Here is an 18,095-nt window from a genome sequence, read left to right on the forward strand (position 1 = left end):
ATCGTAATATATCATTTAAAAATTTTAAGACAGAAAAATAAAAAGCTCACATCAGTTCAAGGTATGTTTTTCTTCAAATGAGTTTGCTGCTTAACTTGGGATTTTAGAGCTTTTTGGAGTTACAGATAGATCATGGGTTTTGTATAATTTTATGTGTGTTTTGTTTTGTCTTTATATAGTATTTTATGTGTGCCAGGCACTTTTTTTTAAAGTAACATTTTGTTTTAAACAAAAGTTACACACACACATACAGTTTAAATGGTTAAATAGTTAAATAGTATTGCAACCCTGGCTACCACCAATCTGTTCTCTACCCATGAGTTGGTTTTATTTTATTTTGTTTTGTCTTATTTTTTTTAAATATTTTATTTATTTATTTTTAGAGAAGGGGGAAGGAAGAAAGAGGGAGGGAAACATTGATGTGTGAGAGATGCATCAATAGGCTGCTTTTTGCACACCCACAACTGGGGTCCTGGTGCTCGACCCTGACGGGGAATTGAACCAGTGACTCTTCGGTTCACAGGCTGGCACTCAATCCACTGAGCCACACAAGCCAGGGCTTATTTTATATTTTTTGGAAAGATTTCATTTGTTTATTTTTAGAGAGGGAGGAAAGGAAGGAGAAAGAGAGGGAGAGACAGATTGATGTGAGAGAGAAGTATCAACCTGCTGCCTCTGGTACGCGCCCCGACCAGGGACCAGGCCTGCCATTCACGCATGTGCCCTGAGCAGGAATCGCATCGGCAGCCTTTCGCTTTGACGCCCAACCAACTGAGCCATGCGGTCAGGGCGAGCTTGTTTTGTTTTAAATTTGTTTTTTTATTATTATTATTTTTTATCCTCACTGAGGACGTGCTTACTGATTTTAGAGAGGGGAAGGAAGTGGGAGAGAGGGAGAGAAACATCAGTGTGAGAAACAGTGATCGGTTGCTTCTTGCCCATGCCCTGCCTGGGGACCAAACCTGCAGCCCAGGCATGTGCCCCGGCCTGGAATTGAACCCACAACCCTTCGGTTTACTGGACGGTGCTCTAACTGGACCATGCAGGCCAGGACCTTTTTTTTTTAAAGATTCCCCACATAAATAAAATCATATGGTAGTTGTCTTTCTTTATCTGACTTACTTCACTTAGCATAATGCCCTCAAGGTCCATCTGTATTGTAAGTGGTGAAATTGGCTTCTTTCGCGGCAGAGGGCTATTCCATTGCATATATACGCCACATCTTCTTTATCTGTCCGTTCACTGATGGACACTTCGGTTGCTGCCGTGTCTTGACCATTGTCAATGATGCAGCAGTGAGTATGGGGTGCATGTTTCTTTTTGAGTCAGGGTTTTCATTTTCTCTGGGTTGATTTCCAGAAGGGGCATTGCTGGATTGAAATAGTAGTTCTGTTTTTAATCTTTTGAGGAACCTCTAGACTCTTTCCCACAGTGGCTGTGCCAGTCTGTGGCAGTGTGCAAGGGCTCCCTTGTCTCCACATCCTCTCCAACACTTACTTCTCGTCTTTTTGATAATCCATTTTAACAGGTGTGAGGTGCTGTCTCGTTGCGGTTTTGATGGGCATTTCCCTGATGATTAGGGATGTTCAGCACCTTTTTATGTATTTGTTGGCCATGCATATGTCTTCTGTGGAAAAATATCTGTTCAGATTCTCTGCCCAATTTTAATTGGATTTTTGGTTTTTTTGCTATTGAGTTGTATGAGTTCCTTATATATTTAGAATATTAACCCTTTACTGATAGGTGATTTGCAAATATTTTCTCCCATTCAGTAGGTTCTTTTCACTTTGTCGATTGTTTAGTTTGACGTAGTTTTTAGCATTTATTTATTTTTGGTTTTATTCCCTTTGTGTTTGCTGTCAGATCCAAAAAGTCATCACCAAGACCTACGTCAAAGAGTTAGCCCTCCGTGTTTTCCTCTAGGGGTTTCATGATCAGGCCTCACAGTCAAGTTTTTAATCCATCCGTTGTGAGCTAATTTTTGTGTATGGTGTGTGATGGTAATCTAGCTTTATTCTTCTGCGTGTGGCTGCCCAGTTTTCCCAGTACTGTTTAACATTGAGGAGACTGCCCTTTCCCCACCGTATGTTCCTGTCTTCTTTGTTGTAAACCGGCCATACATAGAGCATGGGTTGTCCTGGGCTCTGTGTTCTGTTCCACTGATGTGCTGCCTGTGCCAATACCACACCTGTTTCTTTAGCTTTATAATATAGTTTGAAATCAGGGCCTGGCAGTTTCTTCTCAGTTCCTTTCTCATTTGGATCCCATTTAATCTTTTATTTGTTTATTCTGCCTTTAATTCTATGCCTTCTCCAGTAGCTTCCTGAGAAAGGATAGGAAGGGTGCATAGGAGGTAACTTTTTTTGAGGTCTGAGAATATTTTAATTTTGTCCTAGAGTTAGAGGATGGAGGCATTTTTCTTTTAGAATTGAAGCAGAGAGAGGAAGAGAGGAATCAGAGGGAGCTGTGGGGCTGAGGGGGAGGGAGATGAGAGGGAGAGTGGTAGGTGCGCAGGAAGAAAGGAAAAGTTGGTGATCAATTCAGGTGAGATTAACTTGTTAATAATAAGTATTTCAGTAAAAGAAGGAAAATGGAGGGAAAGAAATTATAAAAGGAATGATATAAGATGATATTCTAGAAATGAAGGACATGAGTTTTTATCTTTTCTGCTAGAAGCTTTTTTCAAAGCTGGTGGTTCTTGGCCGTGGGTATTTTACAGTGAGCCGCTAAAAACACGACAGGGAGCTTTGGTGGGAGCCGGGCCTTGTGTATCGTTTTGGATCACAGGGAGGCGATTGGGGAAGAGGACTTAGTTATTTCATCTCAACCTCTAAAATGTCTGTGTTTGCAGACTGTTGTTCTTGGGCTGTCCAATCCCCAGAGAAGATTCTTTAAACTCCTGCCTGGGTTGGTGGGTGGGGTAGAAGCTTACTGAGGCTCCAGCAGGGTAGGTAGGGTGTGCGGGCCTAAGGGGTTTCTCTGCTCCGTGTGTTTGTAGACTTTGATTTAAGAACACATTCCCAGTAAGATAGGGGACTTCTTACTCAGTTAAGTTTGGAGCCAACGTCTACATTCTTTCTGGTTTATCATCTCCAGAATGCGTATTTTCCATATTTGTGGGGCAGGAAGAGAGAGCATCGGAGCTGCGGGAGGGAGCAGGGTCTCTGGGAGTGTTAGGTGCTTTCTCCAAAGACTTTCAACCTTTTCTTTAGATATCTTTCTCACCCCTTCCTTCAAGGTAACTGTGCTTCTAGTTTCTGAGCCTTTCAGAGATTCTGCTGAGAAAAATCTGCTTATTTTGGGACAGCCCCGGTCTCTTACAGATGTCTTGCAGCAGACAAAGCCAAAACTTGAGACAGTTCTCGTTTGTCTGTTTTCCTTCCAGTGTTTTTGACAACTCTTGTCTGCTGTCGTATTATTTCTCATCATCTTTGCCCTGAAGTTTATAACTTTTAAACAACTTTTTGCTGTACTTTTAGTGAAGCCTCGTGAAGAAATAGAGGTTAACGTCTGTGTAAACACTAACCTTAAAGAATGCCTTCGTTCTGTCATTTGAATGGCACTCACACTAGGGGCCCAGGGCCCTCTTGCTGCTGCAGGAGGCACACAAAGCAGGCGTCCTGCCCTCCAGAGTTTCAGGGCTAGTAGTGCAGACGGACAGGAAGCAGGGTAAGTGCCGGCGATGTATGCTAGGTGGTGGGACATGGTAAGGAGAAAAATTCAAGAGGCACGGGGTAGGAAGCACTGTGTGGAGAATTGTGGTCTTTTTAGGGAGATGGCTATGGAAGGCTTCATTGAGGAGGCATCTGAATGAGTAAAGACCCCAAGGAAGGAGGGACCTGGCTGCACAGATGTCTAGGGAAAGAACAGCACTGGCAGGAAGGAGTCAGACAGAGGCCCTGCGGCAGCAGTGCGCCCCACAGGTTTGAGGGACAGCCAGGTGGCCCAGCACGGCGCGATCCCACTGCCAGGACTGGCTTTTATACCGACTGGCGTTGGAGGCTTGGAGCAGAGGCAGGATGTGATCTAACCAGCCTTTCTGATAACGGAGTTGTGGTGGCTGCCATGTTGAGAAGGGGGGGCGGGCAGGGAGACCCGTGGGGAAGCTGCTGCGGTGTTCCAGGCCACGTGGAACGTGTGAGTGAGTGGATTCCGGAGTTGCTAATGAATGGGGTGTGGGATAGGAAACAGATTCTAGATTATGTTAAGGTTCACGGCTCCTGTGGGCTTCTGAGACTAGAACTTTGGTTTCTTATAGATGTAGTGAGGTCTGTTAAATGAATACTTTGGTAAAGAATTGCTACAGAAATATTTTAATTGTGCCTAATAAACCATCACTTTTTTTTTTAAAGCTCTTCACAGAATATGGTCGTTTGGCAATGGATGAAATTTTCCAAAAACCCTTTCAGGTACAATGTTGATTATAAATGTCATTTATATCTTTATTTTAGTTCAGAGATCAGCAAACTATAGCTCACAGGCCAAATCTGGCCAGATGCCTATTTTTATATGACCTATGAATTAGGAATGGTTTTTACATGTTTAAATGGTTGAAAGAAATCAAAAGCAGAATAATATTTTATGACGTATAAATTACCTGAAATTTAAATGTCAGTGTCTGGAGCTAAGGTTTCGTTAGAACACAGCCATACTGTCCATGGCTGCCTCGTGCTGCGACAGCCTGAAGTATTTCCTCTGCGTCCCGTGTAGAAGAGGTTTACTGACCTCTGTTTTAGCTCATTATTTCGTGAGGGTGGGAACACATGGTACCTGCAATAAGTTTAGAGGAGCTGTGAGTGTCACTAGTTTTCTTTTCCTTTGTCCAAGTGCCGCGGGGCTGGTGTGCGACCAGCCAGTGCCGTGTTGTTTTCTCTCCTGTCCTTCCCTGCGTCCCCCACACTTGCCTCTAGTGTGCGTGTTCACAAGGTGTCTGAGACGTACAGCATAGACCCGTCCTTCAGCACGTTTTCTTGTCTCTTTCGAAGAAGCTGGCATTGTGCAAAGAAGTGTGTCAATTGTTATTTTGAAAATGGATTTATACATTGTAATACGTACTGCTCTTTTCCTAAGCAGACACTGATGTTTTTGGTTCGAGACTGGAGTTTCCCCTATGAGTACAACTATGGACTACAGGGAGGAATGTCATTCTTGGAGAAGCGTCTACAGGTAAGTACAAGTATAATCTGAGGAATCACCTGGAAGCAGTGAAACGTTCTCACTTGCCTTATCTATTGTATTTCAAGCAGATTACAGGAAATTATATTAAGTGTGTTAAACACTTATGCAAATTAACACACATTAATATTCATGTTTTAGATGAAAGAACCCAGGTGTGCAGTGCATAGGGACTGTAGAGCAGAGCTGTGTGCAAAAGCCCAAGCTTTGGCTGCAGTTTCCATTCACGTTTTACACCGGACTCTGTGTGCGCTGTTAGAACGTCACATTCAGAGCTTTGGTCTGTTGTTCTCACTCAGAATTCTTACTTGTTTTAGGATGAATATAAGCAGGCTTAGTTTGCATTTCTTCTTTTTTCTTTTTTCAATTATTTTATTGTTATTCAATTATAGCTGTCTGCATTTTCTCCCCACCCCAGCCAAACCCACATCCCTCCCCTGCTTCCACCTTCCCCCTTGGTTTTGTCCATGTGTCCTTTATAGTAGTTCCTGAAAACCCTTCTCCCTACTGTCCCTTCCCCCCCCCCTCTGGCTATTGTTAGATTGTTCTTAAACTCAATGTCTCTGGTTTGCATTTTTTCCAAAATGAAAACACAGGAGTCCTTTGTCAATTACTACTACCTGGTTAGCCCCTACTTCATGCCCACAAATGTGTTATTCTTCCTAGGTATTGCGCAATACTCTTTTTAAAAGAAACTATTTACTGCCTATTCTTTGGTAGCTATAGGAGCTAAGCCGTGGTTAATCTAATTTATGCATTCATTGCTTCCTAGGATTCTGCATTTGCTCATTGGAAAAAATATAGGCCACTACGACCCATCAGAGTGGGGAGTCATTCCTTTGTCCTAGTTCCCTTCACTAGTGGTTCCTAGCGAAGAAAAACAAATGGTCTTTGTAAATTGTCGGTCTCCATTGGCAGGTGAAAGAACATCAACATGAAGAAATTCAGAATGTCCGAAATCACATTCACTCCTGCTTCTCCAGTGTCTCCTGCTTTCTGCTGCCACATCCCGGCCTCCAGGTGGCCACAAGCCCTGAGTTTGACGGGAAATTGAAAGGTGTGTTACAAATGATGTTATTTTAAATATGTGATTTGATCTTTGGAATTAAATAATGACCAGAAAATACCCCTTAAGAGTCTAGTGAATGCTTAAGAGAAATAGTGTGTTCTCTCAGAAAGAGCGACAGAGTGTGGTAGTCTGGCTCAGTCTCCCTCCTACCTTATGTGACCAGCAGAAGCAGCTCGCCTCAGTTTCTCTGTACGACGCGGCAGTGGTGATATCCATTAGTGCTCTTTCTCGGAGACGTGTTATCATTATTGGTTTATCCGAGATAAGAGTGCCCAGTAAAGGAAGACTAAACATTAGTCAGCTGATATTTATCAAAGAAAATTAACCTCCAAAAGAAAGGAAACCTGGTGCATGGCATGGCTGTTGTTTTCCCCTTACTCGTGATTGTAACAAAACCTGGTGCTGAGTCAGGTGTTGCTATAGGACGGGCTGGCTAGATGGTAGCTTACAGAAACCAGAGTTGGGACTCATGGGTTCCACTGTCTTATTTTTGTTCCTTATCCATGAGACCTTGAGTCACTGAATGGCTACTAGCCCTCAGTTTACCCCTGTGTTACACTTAGCACTTTTTAAACAAAAATATTTATTTATTTTTAGACAGAGGGGAAGGGGAGGAGTAAGAGAGAGAGAGAGAAACATTAATGTGTGGTTGCCTCTTGTGTACCCCCTACTGGGGACCTGGCCTGCAGCCCAGGCATGTGCTCTGACTAGGAATTGAGCCAGCGACCCTTCGGTTCTCAGGCCTGAACTCAATCCACTGAGCCACACCAGGGCTAGACTAAGCACTTGTCTTTATAAACTTACCTGGGCTTCTCAGGTTCCCAGTAAAAATAATAGTAGTTGCCATTTTCAGATGTCCAGTTGTGCTCCCAACTGTCTTAGTCTGTTTGGGCTGCCATAACAAAATACTGTAGCCTATAAACAACAGAAATTTCCTTGTCTCTCTGGAGATTGGAAGTCCAAGCTTAGTGTGCCAGGATGCTGGGATCCAACTTAGTTTAGGAGTTAACTTTGCCAAAAATTTAGTCACCCATCGCGGTGCATAGTCTCAAAGGAGCCACGAGCCGCAGCTTCGCGTGCACTGAGCTCACTGCTCCGATTCAGCTCACGCCTCCTGCCGCCTGCTCACGCCTCGCAGCTCTCCTCCTTCCCGGTTCCGCAGGGCCTTGGTAGGAAGAAGGCCCCTTCGGATTCTCCAGTCTGCGGTACTGTCAGAGGCAGAAGTGCCAAGTTACTATTTTCCACCAGTCAGTTTTAAAACCAGTAAAAATCTCTGGTGTGTTGAGAGTAGTAAACATGCCTTCTCAATGCATTGGTGGGTATAAATTGATACAGTGTTACAAGAACAATTTAGCAATATATGAGAGCCAAAAAGGGAAGGGGGATATTTTAAATGTTAATTGTGATTATCTGATGGGCAGCTTTATAGATTTTTTAAAATAGTTTTGAATGTTTTCCAGGAGTCTACATTGTCATTTTAATATCGAGTCATCCCTCTCAGAGGGTCATATAATCTAAGGGAGTAAAAGTAATCTGAAGTTTTTCAACCGAGATTTTTATGGTGACATTTGTAGTTGTGGAACCACTTAGAAACCACCGTTGTTTTAGTCACTGCTCTATACCCAACTCTTACAGTGACGCCTGCCATAAAAAGGCACTCAAAGCTGTTGAGTGAATAAATGAGATAGGAACGTCTCAATTTTATGAATTAGGGTTGTGGAGTGTTGGTGGGTTCCTGCCTTGTAGGGGTTTCTGCCCACTTTCTTTTCAGTTGATAGTTGGGGTTAGTGGGAAACCTAGGAAGATGCTGGGTTACGCAGGTTGGATTCCTTGTGTCTTCATAGTTGGACCAGGGAGTTCTCACCTCGAGGAAAGCACTATTCCTGGCTCTCCTGAGCCCTCTGTGGGAACCTTGTGGAAACCGCAGGGAAGCTGCCACCTTTCCGAGAGGGCAGGCTTTTTTTCCCTTCGGGGTGGTCCAGAGGGCCTCTCTGAGGAGATGAAATAGTGTCCTGAAGAACTGGTGGTTCTACTGCTTCAAACATTGACAAATGACCAGGAAAAGAAAGAAAGAAATGGATGGGTGGTGATTTCTAATACATTTCAGGGGAGCATGCGGGTGTGGCAAGGGCATTGATCATTGATTGTTTGAAGACCTAGTTAATGAAATTCGCTAAAAAGTTGAATTTCTTGAGAGGCTAGGGAGCAGACTTGCACCCTCCCCAAGAATGAAAACCAGGGTAAGGACATTCTGCACATTCTCTTCTGGACCACGGAGGATGTAGTACTGCAGACGGGAGGGAGGTAATGAAGGTGCGTGAGAGCAGAGGCCCATCTGCTCTGGGCACAGGCGGAGAGCGTGTGGGGCCCCGCCCTCCACTTGGAGCGAGTGCGTGCGGAAATGGTGGGACAGACCCTCGAGTGTGTTTGCTGCTCACCTTGGGTGAATGTTCTATTTGGCTTATTGTTTCCTTCTTCATGGTCCTGTGAACAGATATCGCCGGCGAGTTCAAAGAGCAGTTACAGGTACTGATTCCATATATACTAAACCCAGCGAATTTAATGGAAAAGGAGATCAATGGCTCAAAAGTCACCTGCCGAGGGCTGTTGGAGTATTTTAAGGTAACTATGGGTTTTAATTATTAAAATGTTTGAATGTTGGTAAAGCTGGTCTAGGATGTAAACTGACTTGAATGTTTTAAAGCTTAAGGGAAAGTTTCGTCGGTGGGGAGGGTGAAAGGCATTTTCAGACTTCTACGTCCTTCCCAGAACAGACCACAGGGTGGCAGTATTGGTCTAAGAATCAAATGGGTGTTCTTTGCACTCTCAGAGGAGCGATTACTGTGGCTAAAGGAAGATTGTTCCTCAGGCAAGATGGTGTGCGCAGGAGGTGGTTAGGAGGCTGCCGTGAGTGGGAGAAGACGGCACCTAGATGTGACATGGCCACCTCAAGGCGGACGGTCACTCTGCCCACAGGTAGTGGACAGGCCAGAGTGCATGGGGAGCCTGGTGGGAGTCTTAGCCGTGGTAGGCTTTTGCTGCTCGAGAGCCTTTTCAGTTAACTAAAAACGCTAACCTGCACGCAAAGGTGTGTTGTGTTTGCTAATTCCTGAGTGTTGATCTAGGTCTTGAGGCAAATACAGTTGTTCGGTTACTCCTTGTACAAATTAAGGGTATGATTAATTATGACAGAATAACATTTTTGGTAACTGTTCTTATGTTTACATTTTAAGGCATATATTAAAATTTACCAAGGAGAAGATCTGCCTCACCCCAAGTCCATGCTTCAGGTATGCAGTTCTCAGGCCTCCTGGGTCTGAGATGCCTTTGACTGCTTGAGTTGATCTGGGTCCGGAAGCAGCGTCCTTTAAGAAGGCAGGGCTGTGGCTCTGCTTCCCCGTTATGCTGAGCCCTGTTCCTTTTCAGCACATCTTCTAGCAGCGTGTCTGCCTTTCAGTTTTCTTGTCTGTGTTCTTGGTGGTGCAGCATGCAGAGAACGGCCTCTCACTGGGCCTGGTCTTCCCACCAAACAGACCGTGAAAATGCCGTTTCGTTACTCCGGGTCACAGGAGACTGGTCGCTTTTCTGTTCTCTGCCGTCTGCTGTAGGAGGACATGCCCTGGTGTATCATTTAGGTGTCTGTTTCCTACTGACTCGTCGGGTTTTGTGTTTTCAATTAGTTTTACTTTCAACATTTGGTATTTTCAAAGTGTCACTTGGTTAAAACATGATTTTCTGACTTTCATGTGCTGAACATGAAGTCATTGATTGCCACACATTTATCCCTTTAGTAGGAGAAACACGTTCACTCAGGAAGCTAGAGTTTGGGATTGACGTCGCAAAGATAATTTGTTTGCCTTCTTTTTTGACTTGTGGCTTTTCTAACATTTAAAATTGAAGCAAAGGAATTTTCAGATGTCTAGTTTATGATAAAGATTCTTATGTATGAGAACATTTTTGTCAGAAAAGGTGTATTTTATTTCTTAAATTGGGCTACATGGAAACCTAAGAAACAATAGCAGGATAATAAAAAAGGAAGAATGGTGAATAAGGTGAGAGAAAAATTTTGCATGGTTATTTGTAGAAGAATGTTAAAAGAGGAGGCATTTATAGCTCTTGCTTTCCTTTCTTAAAAGGCCACTGCCGAAGCCAACAATTTAGCGGCTGCAGCCTCCGCTAAGGACATTTATTACAACAACATGGAAGAGGTATGTTGGGTGTACATCTTAGTCTGAAATATCTATAGCCTGGAGGTTGTTGCTGACTTCAAAAGCCCAAACTTGATCCCGTGTACTGTGTCTTTAAGATGATGAGGCAACGAGCTGTGTGGACTCAGGTCACCCCGGTAACCAGGGCCTTGTAACTGGTAGTGTTTCTGACCGAGGCTCTATTGCCTGTCATGGGTCTCACCCAGCAACACAGCCCTGGGATTCAGATGTCCTTTCAGAGGCAGTGAACCTGGACTGTGTTGGTCTTGGTTATCATCTGTAAATTAATTTCTAATATCTTAATACTTGGCTGATGTTACTCAGTAGATTGAGCGCCAGCCTGTGAACCAAAGGGTCGCCGGTTCGACTCCCAGTCAGGGCGCTCGCCTGGGTTGTGGGCCAGGTCCCCAGTGGAGGGGGCACTCGAGAGGCAACCACACATTGATGTCTCTCCCTCTCTTACTCCCTTCCCCTGTCTAAAAATAAATAAACTTTTAAAAAAGAAAAAGTGGTTCAACTTCTTTAAAAAAATATTCTCAACTTTTCAGTGTTTTACATTTTAAATTGTATTTGGCACTTGTGTTTGAAGGGATCTTCAACACACTGTGTCTTTATTTTTTTTTAGGTGTGTGGGGGAGAGAAACCATATTTGTCTCCAGACATTCTAGAGGAGAAGCATGGTGAATTCAGACAACTTGCTCTGGACCATTTTAAGAAGACCAAGAAGATGGGTGGGAAGGATTTTAGCCTTCGTTACCAGCAGGAGCTGGAGGAGGAAATCAAGGAACTCTACGAGAACTTCTGCAAGCACAATGGAAGCAAGAACATCTTCAGCACCTTCCGAACGCCCGCTGTGCTCTTCACGGGCATCGTGGCTTTGTACATAGCGTCGGGCCTCACCGGCTTCGTTGGGCTGGAGGTCGTGGCCCAGCTGTTCAACTGTATGGTGGGACTGCTGTTAATCGCACTTCTCACCTGGGGCTACATCAGGTACTCTGGTCAGTATCGGGAACTGGGCGGAGCCATTGATTCCGGAGCAGCGTATGTGTTAGAGCAGGTAAGTGGTGCCAGCTGTAGCTGAGGGTGACAATGGACGGGCATTTGTGTTTCCATTGTAAAATGTCTCCATTTGGAAGAGCTTCCTGGGGAAAGAAGGCATGAGAAACTTTCCCCGGCTATTTTTTTTCTGATAAACATTGTTTTATTATCCTTCTTAGGATATTAATATTTAATTTTGATATTTTGTTTTCATGCCTAATGATTACCTTTCAGTGCAAAAAATGTTCCAACTCAGACATACTGTGTTCCTCACGGAAAACTTCTCACTACACGTTGTTCTTCAGACACAATTCCTGTGTGATTCTGCCTCTCATCCAAGATTAATTTGTTTTACTGAAAATCAAGGGTTTTGAAAAATGTAAACTTAACAAAACTTTTTGTTTTGAATCCTATTAATGAATGGCTTTTTTTTCACTTACAATCTTCCAAAAAGCCAGTGGCTTTTGCCATTCCCATGACATCTAGGTTTATAGATCCTTGCGACTCTGGTCGGTTTCTTCTTCTGAGGAGCATGAACAGATCAGACAAGTTAAAAGCTTGTGGTGAATGAAGCCCAGAGAGGTGCCCACTCCACCCCAGCACCAGAGCAGAGGCTCTGCTAACTTGTGGGAGGTGGCTTCTGTCATAGGGTCCCCTCCCCCAAATCTTCACTTCCCTGTTTTCTGTAATAATGACAACACAGACAGAACTCTTTGGACGTTTACCTCCAAGGACTTACTTTCGATGCTGGGCTGTACTTTCTCAGCTTACATGTTGGGTCATGGACTTTTGCAGGCAACCTCTCACATGGGTGACTCCACGCAGGCTGCTGTGAGGGGTGCGGTTGCTGGAAGACACCCCACGGATAAGAAATCTCAGTAGCATCTTAACAAGAGGATTCGACACGAAGCTGACCAGCCGCTATTGATTTCTGGGTTTCTGCTGCAGCCACAGGTCCGGTCGGGTCCAGAGGAATGTGGGTCTGGGACCATCCAGGAGGAGCTAAAACTTGGCGCCAGTAAATGAACAGACCTCTCCTGTGGTTTCAAATTCTTAAACACACTTCTGTTTCTGACGGAAGCTTTTCTTTTCCTTGCTGATGGTACAGATCCAAGCCTCTGTCTGTTTTCTTACTGCTCTTTGCTTTGTGCACTTTATGGGGAAAAAGCTAAAGGAAAAAATGGAAATGCAGTTTTAAGCCCTTTCTGTGCCACTTAGTGCCTTTGAAAATGGAATCCGTGCTTCTGCGGGCTTGATGGAGAGGGACAGAGGGACAGAGGACAGCCTCACGAATGGTACGGTTTGGGGTGAAACTCTCCAGTTCTTCTGTACCTAGTCTATTGAGAAGGATTCCTTTTTGAAAAGTTTACAAAACTTGCAAAACCTTCAGAACTAGAGACTGAAAATGATGTCATTACACCTTTAAAATTTTACAACACCAGAGACTCCTGTCTGCCACATAGCGTGGGAAAACCATACCATAGTTAAATCTACCATGCATTGAAAGTTACCTGACAGGCTGTCAGTTTTGTTGGAACATCTTTTTTTTTTGCCTTTATTCCTATCGCTTCTAGAGCAAACATGCCTTGAAAAGCCAGAGAGGCTCGTAACAAAAAGAATGAGCTTGATAATTGAAGAAAAAAGCTAGAGTTTAAATGAACCATGTGACCTCGTGTAAGTCACTTGAACTTGTGCCTTGGTCAGACTCACTGTAGGTTTATATTCCTGTATGTTCTATGCACTACTCACATACAGTTGTCGTGTGGGAGGTTTTGCTTTTGAGAGTTCTGCGTAAGATCAAAACTTGATTGCAAATTTGAGGAAAGACATTACCAAGTGTCACGTCGTTTCACGTGACTTAGTAAATCAGGTCTGTATCTAAAATGTTTATTTGCATTCTCCTTTGCACTGATGTCTTTAATAATGGAGCTAAAACTGTCAATTTTTTTTTCAGTGAGTCTTCCTTTATTTAACTTTACTTGACCCGTCTGCCAGCTTTAAAATAGCGTTGGCTTAGTAAGGACCAAGCCCCACCCAAATAAGGACACTATCTAGAAGTATCTAAGAACCCTTTAATTTACTTTGATTGTGTGATAAAAATTTTTTATCTGTTAGTTGCCTTTTCCTTTGTTATAATGGTGAATTATTGTGGGTTTTGAAACTCCTCTAAAATTTGCCTGCAAGTATTTATATAAACATTCAGGTAAGTGAGCCTTAATTCTGAAGATAATTTAATTTTTGTGGGAGGGAGGTAGGAAGACTTAGGCAAAATCCAAGTAAATTCTGTATACGTGACGTATGAGTGGAAGGTGGAAAAAATAAAGTTTCTTCTAGCATATAATCTAGTAAAGACTTTTTTGACTACTTTAACACGTTACCATTCGAGTATTTTTATAAGCCCTGAATTCTAAGCATTTTATATTTTTTCATATTTGCATACCGTCTTGCCCTGAAGTTCTTGCTATTTTATTCACTTGTTGTTAAATTTTAGAAAAATTCCTATTTGTTCTAAAAAATGTCTACTTGCATATCAGTGATGCTTAGCTTTGACTGTTAAGTTGAAAGCTTACTTTTGAAAATTTAGTGGATTTTCAAGTTGCCTCTCATATTCCTGAAGGTTCCTGCTTAGTAGCTAAAGGCTTTACAGATGTTAATTAAAAACAAACCTACAAAGTCGCTCGAGTTCAAATGGAAAACATCGATGTGATGGATGACGCTTCTCTAGAACTGAAGTGCCGATACTGGGTTTAATAAACCTACTGGTTCCATGTTTTACTTTTTGCTTAAAAAGTACCTTACAGATGCTGAGATATTTCGCTTTTAATGAATTTTATAAGAATATTTATAGATTTCAGAATAATTGTCTAGACTGGTCCTACTTTTAATGGTGAGAAAAGGATGAGGTATCTAAAACTTATTTTAATACTAAAATATTAGATTTTTTAAAGTAAAAAACAATAATGTATGATTCAGTGAAATCTTAGGATTTATTTACTCTTTAAATTCACCATTTCTGTTTTGATCGTAAAAGAATAATTTGATTTAATTACACCAGGAAGCCTTATTTTTTTTGGTCTTTATTAACATTCTGTCTCTGAAAAGTGTTTATAAGGTTTTCTCAGTGAGGATTCTTACAAGTTTTCTTTGGCCTCTTTTCTAACAGTGAACTCGTGATTTTATATTGTCTTTTTCAATATGAGATGCATTCTCGTTGTTGGCCTAGAATAGTCCTGGGGAGATCTGTGACCAGGTTGAAAAGAATGTCTTTTACCTCTCGCCTTCCCTCAGCCCTTGTCTGTGTGTCGGGGTGTATTCAGGGGTTCAGACTCCGTTTGCCCGGCTCGTTGCTCTGCACTCCCTGCTGGCCTTTCCACTGTTCGCGCGTCCCTAACAGTGTGGACACACTCCTGTTAGCCTGTGAAAGGAGGCTTTCACAGGTTTCTAGTGAGAGAACTCATTTCCGGAGAGGTTAAATTTTTTTTAATACTTACAATTAGCGTGGAGTAAAAATAGTAAACATTCTGATTCTTTCACTGAGAGCTCTTTCCAGGCGGTGCGTAGACAAAAGGAGGGCAGGCTCCCTGCTGTCACGGGCGGCGCCCTGGGAGAGCGTATGGGCTCCGTGCACGTTTCGGTCCCAGCACGTGCTGCACGTGTGGTGACACTGCCTGTGAGTTGTTTCTGCTGTGCCGCTCCTGCTGTTCATTCTACACGGAGTAAGATGCTTTGGGCAGGCAGCAGGCGGCCTGGTACTGGCGGTGCGCTGCTTTGGCAGTCATGCCCAGCGCGCTGTGGGCCTGTAACCGTGGTGTGGCGGGCAGGGGAGTTGGGGTATGTGCACGTAGCTGTATGAACTGTGGAGAAACTGAGTAAACTGATTTTAGTTCAGGCAGAAGCGATAACAAGGTTTTATATGTTTCCTAGGGGGGTTTTGGGGTTTTTTTTGTAAATAACTTACATGGGCCCTGGCTGGTGTGGCTCAGTGGCTTGAGTGCTGGCCTGCGAACCACAGGGTTGCTGGTTCAGTTCCCAGTCAGGGCACATGCCTGGGTTGCGGGCCAGGTCCCCAGTTGGGGGCGTGTGAGAGACAATCACACATTGATGTTTCTCTCCCTCTCTGTCTTCCTCCCTTCCACTCTCTCTACAAATAAATAAGTAAATAAAACATTTAAAATATATATATATATAACTTACATGAAGTCTTCATGATACTTTTTTTTTAATCCCATAGAACTATTGAAATTCAGGTGGGCCTGCGTCATTCCGGCTTACTAGATCCAACAAAATTGTAGTCAAGGGGAAAAGGCATAATGAAGACAAACTTCAGTTATGAAAGTACAATCTGTGTAAGTGGTTTTTTAAAATGACATTAAGGACCCCATTGTGAAAAGCCACTTGTAATTGGAGAGTGTTTTCTCATGTTAAATCACACTGAAGCTGTGTTTTGGGTAGTAGTTCTTACGTACCTTGGAGTGCATAAGACTTACCTGGGATTCTGGTTTTAAAAGGTTCAAGTTACTGTCTTCATACTGAGGGGTTGCCCCAGTTGGTCTGGGCTGTGGTCCCGGCGTCCCCACTTTGTAAACAGTATTGAAGATGGTTCAGAGACTGCACCCTACGGTGGGAAAGTGCAATTCAGCGTGGTCTGGAGGCCAGTGGAGGCTTTTGCTCGCGGTTCAGGTGAGGTGTCTGCCAGGTGCAACCGCTGAGGGTCTGCGCTGTTCAGAGCAGTAAGGGTGCCTGCAGTTGAGAGCATTAGCTGAGCTCCTTAAAGCTGTTTTTCAAAGTTGGCTTGTCATAGTGCCTTCTCTGAAAAATGAATGTACAAGTATTCTATTTACTAGCAGGTGTAATTGGGATTAAACAAAACTCTTTTGAAAGTTGTGTTTCTTTTTTAAGAAACACAATTCAGCACTGTGATTTGAACGCTGAGTCATGTGTGGAAAACCTTAAGCCATAAATAAGAATGATGAACAGAAAGGAAGGAGAGGATCATAATGTGGAAAATTAGCAACAAAGGTAACCCGCATTAGGAACTTTCAAAACAGATCTAAGGGCAGAAGCATTTGAAAAAATTTTTATGTGCCAGAACTAAAATTTAAAAGTAGTGTTCTTAAGACCGAGGGGAGGTTGACTTTGATTCCCCAAGCTTTCCAATTTAGAGGAATAAATGCTGTCATGCACTAAAGCCCTAAAGGAGTTAATGATGATCTTAAACATACACAATTTTTCTTCTCAGATTTAAAAAAAAGAAATAACTTGCCCTGGCCAGGTGGCTGAGTGGGTTAGAGCCCTGTCCCGATATGCCGAGGTTGCAGGTCCGATCCCTGGTCAGGGCACATGCAAGAATCAACCAGTGAATGCATAAACAAGTGGAACAACAAATTGATGTCTCTCTGTCTCCCTCTCTCTTTAGAATCAATAAATTAAAAAATAAATGACTCGCAAAAAATACTTTTAAACGCTATACCCTTTAAAATGGCTTTAAAATTTCATATACTTTTAAAAAGTGCAATAGGATGCGATTATGCTATTAGTATATTAAAAGCATGTTTCTGTTTCTTAGTTATAAGGTCATTTAATAGAATAAAGATCACAGCCTCACGACTATGTGTGTGTGTTCAGTTTTTTTCCTTTCCTGTGGGAAGATCTGTGAAACAGGTTTGGGTTGGCCAAGCAAACAGGGTATCCAAGAAGATAGATCGGTGTCAGATGTCGCGGCCATGTGGTCTAGTCGGCTTCCTTGTGCTAGCGTAGTGCTGGGAAGGCTGTGCTGCCGGCGGTGGTTCTTACAATCAAATACAAATTTTGCGTGTAGTATGTAACACGCAACTTCTGAGGACCTTTGAATCTGTGGCGCTTTCATGTGGCTGTCCCACCTGCATCGGGCTGGTTAAATGGTTTCTCTTTGGGGCAGGGTGAGGTACAGCTACTGAAAGCTTTCCCTTTCATTGGCCGCCTTGGAAGCCATGGGGAGGTTGCATTGAACTCATATATTGACTCATCCCTAGGTGGGCCCTGCTCAGCCCTACAGGAAAAAAGACTTCTTCCCTGATTTGAAACACCCTGGTCAGTAGCTTCCCTCCCTCCCTTCCTCCCTGGTGGTCCTACGTCAGGCACCATGCTGGTGTTACACTGAGCACAGGTTAGCAGGGAGGGGGCGGACCCGTAAGGTGGTGCGATTTGAAGAGTGTGCTGAAAACTCGGTGCCCCCCCGTCAGTGCTGATGCCCGCATCGCTGTGAGCTGGGAGGAAGGAAGGATCAAGGTGGAGAAAGTGGCCTTGTGCGGATGGGGAGAGGTCAGGCAAACCGGCTTGTTCTTGCCGCATTGACATTCTTGCCTTTCATTACCATATATCAGTTTGCCAAAAAGAAATCCCAACTCAATTTAAATTTTTAAAAAGATGGTATTTATTTTTAGAGAGGGGAAGGGAAAGAGAAGGGGAGGGAGAGAAGCATCAATGTGTGAGAGAGACAGCAATTGGTTGCCTCTCACATGCTCCCAATAGCGGACCTGGCCCACAACCCAGACGTGTGCCCTGACTAGGAATTGAACCACTGACCTTTCGGTTCACAGGCCAGCACTCCATCCAGTGAGCCACAC

The 18,095-nt window shown here is 43.4% G+C and overlaps 1 protein-coding gene across 2 annotated transcripts in view; it reads left to right on the plus strand.

Annotated features, from left to right (window-relative positions):
- The window catches only part of ATL3 (atlastin GTPase 3), a 40,865-nt gene extending 23,770 nt beyond the window's left edge, over positions 1-17,095 (plus strand). For both annotated transcript variants that reach the window (XM_045183469.2, XM_024574078.4), the window contains exons 6-13: positions 4,353-4,409; positions 5,074-5,166; positions 6,094-6,232; positions 8,739-8,866; positions 9,478-9,534; positions 10,381-10,452; positions 11,078-11,509; positions 12,286-17,095. In XM_045183469.2, coding sequence (XP_045039404.2) covers positions 4,353-4,409; positions 5,074-5,166; positions 6,094-6,232; positions 8,739-8,866; positions 9,478-9,534; positions 10,381-10,452; positions 11,078-11,509; positions 12,286-12,372 — 1,065 coding nt within the window. In that variant the 3' untranslated portion in view covers positions 12,373-17,095. The remainder of the gene's footprint in view (positions 1-4,352; positions 4,410-5,073; positions 5,167-6,093; positions 6,233-8,738; positions 8,867-9,477; positions 9,535-10,380; positions 10,453-11,077; positions 11,510-12,285) is intronic.
- Positions 17,096-18,095: the final 1,000 nt, after the last annotated feature.

The sequence above is a fragment of the Desmodus rotundus genome, chromosome 5, assembly GCF_022682495.2.
Source record: "Desmodus rotundus isolate HL8 chromosome 5, HLdesRot8A.1, whole genome shotgun sequence".
In the NCBI taxonomy this organism is placed as follows: Eukaryota; Metazoa; Chordata; class Mammalia; order Chiroptera; family Phyllostomidae; genus Desmodus; species Desmodus rotundus.